Genomic DNA, 8,655 nt, shown 5'->3' on the forward strand with positions numbered 1-8,655 from the left:
CTGTGAACTTTGGTCCCCTTTAAATTTTTCCAACCACGGACAAATTTCACAAAAAGGAGAGTTGATGGCTTTCTTCCAGTTTTCCATAGAGCTTTTTCTGTCTACCCCAGCCTGAAGGATAATCAAAATCTCCAGGGCAACTATCTTATACACCACAACCTTTCCGGCAACACCACTTCTTTTAGAAAGCCAGACCTCCATAGCAGGAAGATCCCCAGACCACCCAGGGCTGATCAATCCCCAAAAACCTAGATCCGCATTGCTAATGGATTTTAAGGGGATAACCTCTAAGTTGATGGCTATTCCTTCAGAAGTTAGGGGCTCGACCACCCCCTAACTTATTCCAGCGGCTCTTTCATCCACCAGATCGTCCCCTGGCCTCAGGATTTTTTGCTAAATAGGAAAATTGAAATCCCTTCCAGACCAGACCTTTTTACATTCCCAGCACTCCATTCGTTTTTTAAAATTCCGAAAACCACACCTACAACACCTCCAATCCCCAAAACCACCTTCAATCCTCCTTCTAGCCACTCTGTCAAACCTTTTAGCTTTCTTCCCTTTGAAGGTTACCCACCTTTGCTCCTGCCTTGTCCTAATAGTAGCCTCATCCAGCGTACTATTTGCCCCAACCCTTCCAGCCCCCAAAGGGATACAGTTGGCTCCACTTGCTAATCCAGGAGGGCATCCAGAAAGGTCTGTTCTTCCCACCGGAACTGCATTTGCCCCACTTGCGAAGGCAGGAGGGATCCAGAGGCCACCTCTGAGTTCTCTCATGTTCTTCCTCATATATGACATAACTTCCCTAGCAAGTTACATCCAACGGCTTGAATGCAACCCATTTGTGTGATACGAGAAGCTGGCATGTCTTCCATGAAGGATCGAGCTTGAAGGGGAGGATATCCACATCATCAGTGGTTCCTCTAAGTCATCCACCCATCTTATTGTTATTATATTTTATTTATTTTGAATATGCAAGATCTGAAATGACCAAAGGTTCACATTCTACAAGAAGTCCAATGATCAGACGGCTAGAATAGTCTAATTGAGAATTTTTTTGGGGGCATATATGGCTTGATGGGGTATGAAAAGCAACGACCAATTAGCTGTCGACACGTGGCCCTTAAAGGGCACACTACGAATTCGGCACCTACCCAAGGGTAGTCTGGTAATTTGCCAAGAGCAGGTAAACCTAAACCCACAAATGGGCCGACACCTGTCCTGGGGTAGGTAATTCAACCACCCCAGGGCTCTCTCTATAAAAGGCCTCCTAAGGCTTAAAGAAGGGGGTAATAACTTCTGAACTACCACTTTTAAAGTTCTGGCTCTGCACTTCTGCTCATACTGACTTGAGTGTCGAAGGGCCCGTCTGGAACAATGACTCCGGGTTGGTCTTCTGACCTCGTGCGCTCTTGTGCAGGGCTTAGTTCCTTCAGCTCAGCCCCTTGGGCCCGCCAGATCAGCTCTTTCGTCACTGTCGTATATGTTACCAATTTTGGGCATAACAGATTGGCGCCATCCGTGAGACCCTAAACTAAAAGCTGTTCAAATCCCCCTTTATAAAATGGCAGGACGGAGGAGTGCCCGGGTACCAACTGCCCGGACAGCCCGAGCCGAAGCGCCTCGTAGGATTCGAAGCGAACGAATGGCCTCACAGATAGTGGCTCCTTCAGCAATAGCAGAACAAAGTCCGGCTCATTCGGAGCATCTGAACCCTGCTCCTACTCCTGAACAAATCCAAACTCTCTTTCAACCGATGACTACTTTTGTTGGTCAATACCAAAACCTGATCCAGGCGCCTCCCCAGTATCCCCCAGAGGCTCCGCGACCTGCGCAGAAAAGGTCGAGTGCCCACAGGGAGAACCAGCACCTCCCAACAGGGACCAGACCCACCACTCCACAAGGCGAGTACATCATTCGAGAACCAGGCATGCCCATACAGAGCCTCACCACCGTCGGGATCTCGCTCCGTGCAGAGGCACCGAGCCAAGGAAGACCGTGCGCCGCGGGAAAGATCTCGACATCGTCGATGGAGTTCGGAAAGTCACTCAGGCTCTGCGGCGAGCCCCTCAATGGAGAAAAATAGGTCCGCAGACCGAGTGAATAAGGTGGTCGATCCGATGTTGAGAATGATCGAAGAAATAGACCACCGAATAGAAGAACTTGTGAAAGATCAAGGCAGGCCTACTTCGAAGATATTCTCGAGCAGACCACCGTTCACAGATAATGTTATGAGCGCACTAGCGCCCAAAGGGTTCAAAATGCGACCGGTTCCTCAATATGATGGAACCACGGACCATGTAGACCATTTAGAGACGTTCAGAACAATGATGCTCCTCCACAGCGCTTCTGATGGTTTCCTATACAGAGCCTTCCCCACCACCCTAACGGGTGCGGCGCGAGATTGGTACTCACGGATTAAGCCAAACTCCATCAGCAACTTCGATGACTTCGGGGACGATCTAGTCCGGCATTTCATGAGCAGTCGGAGGCCAAGGAAAATGACAGCGTCCCTAATGGCCTTGCGACAAGAGGATAATGAACCTCTAAAAGCCTTCGTGAGCCGTTTTAACAGGGAGGCCCTCCAGGTGCCAACCTTGGATCCCTCAGCCGCAGCAAATGCGCTCCTCGTCGGCACAAAGTCTAACGATTTCCAGCGATCAGTAGCCCGCCAAAATCCGCACTCATTGGCAGATCTAATGGCAGGGGCCGAGGAGTACATATCCGTGGAGGAGACGCTCGCCGCCTTAGATTCAAACCGGAGGATTACCTTCGAAGAGAAGAACCCTACCAAGCAGTGCAGGGACGACAGAGCCTCGAGAAGAGAGAGGACCCCACAAAGGAGGGAAGAGAATTATACCCCCCTCAACGCCTCCAGGAGACACATACTGGCCGCAATTAAGGGAGAAGAATTCGTAAGATGGCCGACCAGGATGATCTCAAAAGGAAACAAAAGAGATAAGTCGAAGTATTGTCGGTTCCATAAGGACCACGGGCACGACACCGATGAGTGCTGGCACCTCAAAGAACAGATCGAGCTGCTGATTAATCGGGGGTACTTAGAAAAGTATGTTAAAGATGACGGCGACAGAAGAGAGCGCAGAGGGAGAAGCCAACATGGCCAAAGCCCTGTGGACCCCGATCCGGGAGAGAGGTGGGGGACGAGCCCCCAGCGGCCTCTTGGATCATCCACGTGTGAAGGAGAGCTCTACCAAGGAACTCTCGAAACAAAACAAAATTCAGAGTCGCCATCCATGGTATACAGCCATGGATCCTAAAAAAAAATATGCTCTGTATACCATGGATAACCAGAAATGAATGAGTTTGTGCCTGATAACGAATGGAGAAGGTCCGAAGAGCACCCCCAATTCGTCCGAGTGCAAGTACTTGGTCTCTTATGCCATTTATTATTAGCTCCAAAGGCTTTTGGGTAAAATCATATGAAATGGGAACAAATATCCCCGAGTGAACGTCTACCTAATCATGCATGACTCGGGGATGAAATAATAAGCACACATAAAATAAGATAAAAGATGTGTCACCTAATGACAACTAGGTTGTGAGTGACATGCCTAACTAGTGTCTAAGTTCTAGTGGACATACGCATGCAAGCTACAACTAAAGGTATAAGATCAGTACAAGAAAATAAGAAAACACATCAAAACATACAATAACAACACAACAAATCCTAAGACTCTAAACGATTTGACCCGAGTCTTTGGATGGTCTGACGTTCATCCAAAGAAGCCTATGTATCCCCGCCTCCACAAGAATCAGAGTCACGTAGTTCTTCGCGCATATTCTAAGCTATGATGTCTAAGTCACCTAGACCTCTATCCTACACTCGATCTAAAAGATCGGACTAGTTATTAAAGTTTCTTGTGCGATTATTTAAATTCCAGTGAATTGTGGATTTTAGGACACCCTATATGCCTTAAGTAAATGCAGATTAGCCCTAAGCTAATGCAGGTGGTTCCTACAACCTATGTGTAACTATGCTGTGTTTACTAAGGAAAACAAAGGGTGGACTAACGTATCTTACTCTAGTCATCACTCGGCGATATGGATCACCGACTGACCGGACGGAGGCATTCCTATAACTCTAGGACAGACCCCTAACTCTAAAACAAGCACACAACAAACAAACAATCAAACACCCTATCAAAAGAAACTCATAACTCTAGAACTCTCTATCTAGGAGAAACTCCTAACTCTAGAGGAAGATCTTTTGAAAACAAGGTTTTAAAGGTTTTTTTTTAAAGAAGATTTAAAACATTATTTACAAAAAGTTTGGCTGGACTTGGGATATGGATCCCAAGCTACACTACGTACCTCATGGAAGAGGATCAAGCCAACGTAGTTCGAAAAATATTCCGAAATAAATATGCTAAACAAGTGTGATTCACAAACAAGTAAACAAGCGTGCTCACAAACAGGTACACCCGCGTGGTCACAAACAAGTAAACTAGCATGATCACAAACAAGTGAAAGGCCAATAAGATAAAACATGTATAAAGGAACAGACACCCTAAAACAAATGAGACAAAGCATATCTCTTATGGGGCATATCTCTTATGGGGCTCCAAGTAACCTTATCATTGTTCTTGCAATGAGGGAAGGGTTCTAAAAAAAATGATTAAAACATCTAAAAGGCTGGGTAAGCCTACTAAATGAAAGAGGGGAGTGTTATTAGGACCGAGCAAGTCCCTTAAAGATGGGCTTGGGCTATCGCCTTTAGGCAAGGGTCTAATGACTAGGTAAGCCTACTACATCAAAAGAGAAAATAGGGGGATGCTACCAGTGAGGCTAAACAAACCTCCTAATAAAGTAAACTTCTAAAATGAGGCAAAACTTATTTCGTAAGGTAAAAACTATCTAAAGAGACAGAGCATGTGTAAGAACCGGTAAAATTACTATGCAAGAAATGCTATGCAAGTTCACTATTGAGATGCACTATGTAAAAATACTATTCACAGTAGGACCTACCGAGTACTATTCACAAGCGGGTCCCACATCAGCGGACCCCACACGGGTCCCACCAAAACCGGGTCCCACACAAGCGGGTCCCACACCAGCGGGCCCCATACAAGCGGGTCCCACATCAGCGGGCCCCACACCAGCGGGTCCTACCACCAGCGGGTCCCACAACAAGTAGGTCCCACACAATAATTCAAGTTACTATTCAAGCAAATAAACTAATAATATAATAATTCAAGTTACTGTTCATGCAAATAAAATAATAAATAAAATAATAATATAATAATTCAGGTTAAGGCTATAAATAGAGGCTCGCAGACGAGGAGAAGGAAAAAAAAAAGAAATCTGAGAGAGGAGAAGGAAAAGGAAATCTGAGAGAGAAGAAGGAAAAGGAAATCAGAGAGAAGAAGGAAAAGGAAATCTGAGAGAGGAGAAGGAAAAGGAAATCTGAGAGAGGAGAAGGTAAATCTTTCAATAGTTAAAGTATTTCTTTTATATGCAAGTCTTATTTGAACGGTGAAATGCAAGCATAGTAACCGTAAAGTAAAGTAAATGGTTGGTTCTACCACCTATGTAAATATCCATCTATGTAAATCAGGATAAAACATGCATAAGAGGCGATAACTCGCTATAGATTATGCAAGTTTTACCCTCTTATTTGAACGGTGAAATGCAAGCATAGTAACCGTAAGTAAACTTTCAGCACAGAAAGGCAAACTGTTAAGCATAGGCGAACTGCTAAGCATAGTAGCCAAGAAATAAACGAAATCAAAGAATGGTAAACTTGCTGAGCATAGTAACATGTGGGGTCCACATGAATAGTAACATGTGGGGTCCACATGAATTTACATGTGGGGTCCACATGAATAGTAACATGTGGGGTCCACATGAATGTAAAATGTGGGGTCCACATGAATAGTAACATGTGGGGTCCACATGAATAGTAACATGAGGGGTCCACATGAATAGTGCATGTGGGGTCCACATGATCTTAAAACATGACTTTGATACAAATTAGAATATTTACAGGTTATTCACTCCAAGGTGTAAGCTCAAACAAACCTGTGACCGAAAAACTATTGGTAAGGGTCGTAAGGGTTTTCTATCATTGATTCTCTTTTAAGTAAGGGTCCCCTATCTTTGATTATGTTTTTGAGGTAAGGATTGCCTATCTATTGATTCTCTTTTGCTGAAGTAAGGGTTTCAAGGGTTTCTTATCCATTGATTCTCTTTTATGTAAGGATTGCCTATCTATTGATTCTCTTTTGCTATATTTGAAGTAAGGAGTGTTCCTTTCATGTTTTTGAGGTAAGGGTTGCCTATCTATTGATTCTCTTTTGCTGATATAAAGGTTTTTCTTCCCCGAAACTTGTTTCAATGAGATATGTTTATGTTTAGGGTTTATCTTGTGATACCCTAATTCTGAATATGGACTGAGTTATGATATGATGACGGATGGACGCGTTATAGTCCTCCATGTGCACGTGGGTAATGACGACTCTAGAGAGTGTAAATCTAGAGGATTATGAGCCGAGGTATGGCTATGAATGAGCCGAGATATGGCTATGAATGAAAGCATCTATGCTTAATGAAGTCTATATATCTTGATATCAAGTTCTAAAAGTTTTCTCTATACGTTTGGAAAGCCTGTTGTGCTTATTCTTTCTTTCCATATGAGATGTCATATCTGCAAAATATCATGTTCTTATGAGCTTGACAATTCTACATCACTTGTTGTTTATACCCTACTGGGCTATTTGAGCTCACCCCCTTCTTTTCCTTGTTTTATGGTTCCAAAACCCAGGTGAAGTATAGATGGAAGATGAGGAATGCTAGAGTTGAATGCAGAATTGTTCTAAAGAACAATTATGTTTTAAGTGTGTATCAACTATGTCTTGAATTACGATGTAATAAGTTAGACCTAATTTCTGTAAATCCTCTAAACGTATTTGAGATCTTGGGAATAATGAAAGTGTTTGAGAATAATGAAAGTTTTTGAGAAAGATGATGTCATATTTTTATACGCACCGAGTTTGTATTTTCAAGAAAAACCGGGGCGTTACAGCATGTCTCTTAAAAGAGGAGGCTCCGGCTAGCGCCATCATAGCCTTTACAATAATTTTCTAAAATTTTAGAAAACTTACTTCTACTTAAACAACAAACCCTATTTGACTCAATCAATGAAATATAATCTAAGAGAAGGAAACTAATTAACAAAAAAACACAAACAAAAAGATAAGAACACATAACATATGAAATTCAACCATAAACCTTCAACTTTGAGAATATGAGTATCATAATTGTAGTTCCAGAATGGGTTTAAACTCTCAAAATTATTATGATAACATAATAGAGGACTTAAAATTTAACACTTCTTAATCCTAGGCTTCACTTTTGCATGTCCTAAATTAAATGAAAATTTATACATACTCCAGAATCACAACAAATTTAATGATTTTAAGCTCATCCCACTTTGTACTATTATGCAGCTCATAATTCTAATTTAATATATGAAAAATGGTCCGGCCTAAAATAAACCCATAATCCTATTAACATGAAGACTCAAAATGGTACATTATTATCAAGAAATTGATGAAAGAATCAATTGAAATGAATATGACAAGAAAGACTACATCATTTGATTTTCATACAACCTGCATTGTTATTTATTCCAACAAAATGACCAAAAGGTGGCTAGTCAATTAATTTTCTTCCACAATTTACGACATTAATGCTATCTCAATTCATTGGTCATACTTGATTCTACCACTGTTATAAAGCATTTCTCATAAATTTAAAGAATATTGCATATGACAAGAAAAATAGTATTTTAAATGAATATGATCATACGGTTGCTCTGTAAATAAAAATATATAGCAATTTAAACTATGCAAAAATGCTGAATATATAAAGTCACAGTAACAACTCAAAGAATCATGAACTAATGATGGTCATGTCTAATCAAATACCTGAAGATTTCTAATTATCCTTTCTCACCTTTTCTAGCAAATATCATTATCAAACCTCTGAAGTATCTAGATACATGTTGACAGTAACAATGTGAACTTGTCTCATAAACAGTTCTCATATATATTATTTCATCTCTTCATTTTTCATCAACTCACCCCATTGAAGGACAATAGTCTTATGTCTTTTTAAACCCAATTGGAATCACAATTATAGAGCATAAAACATGTAGGACAGCTACTATACAGTAATGGACAGCAGCTATACTGTAATGGACATCAGTTATACGCTTATAATTAATCATAGAACATAGCTAAAATCTATAGGACAACAACTATATACTTATTATCAATCATAAAACATCGCTAAATCTGTAGAGCATCAATTATATCTTTCAAGACAAAGAGGAATCAAAATTAAAGAGTATGAAAACATAAGAAACATCAGCTATGCTATTTAGGACAGCAACTATCCAGCAGCTACGGACATTTCCATAACTCTATAAAAGAGAAGGACCACTATACATCATATAAGGGGCTGCTATATGAAGAAGGCTCGATTTCCTGCTGTCATATTCAAGGTGTATGGGGCTATCCAAATTCATGTCATGGGGCAATTATAAGACCATGAAAAGTGAACAGAATTTGGTAATGATCAATGCTAAATTATTATTTAAAACCTGGATAAAAATATAAAAAAACATGACCTTGAACT

At 41.2% G+C, this 8,655-nt stretch overlaps 1 protein-coding gene across 1 annotated transcript; it reads left to right on the top strand.

Moving 5' to 3' along the window:
- Positions 1 to 2,117: 2,117 nt before the first annotated feature.
- Positions 2,118 to 7,470, top strand: LOC143891885 (uncharacterized). Its single transcript, XM_077396388.1, has 2 exons — positions 2,118 to 3,064; positions 7,464 to 7,470. The coding sequence occupies exons 1-2, from the start codon at positions 2,118 to 2,120 to the stop codon at positions 7,468 to 7,470; spliced, it is 954 nt and encodes a 317-aa protein (XP_077252503.1).
- Positions 7,471 to 8,655: the final 1,185 nt, after the last annotated feature.

The sequence above is a fragment of the Tasmannia lanceolata genome, unplaced genomic scaffold (genome assembly GCF_043159265.1).
Source record: "Tasmannia lanceolata isolate RefF3 unplaced genomic scaffold, GAP_Taslan_0.1 ptg000015l, whole genome shotgun sequence".
Taxonomy (NCBI): Eukaryota; Viridiplantae; Streptophyta; class Magnoliopsida; order Canellales; family Winteraceae; genus Tasmannia; species Tasmannia lanceolata.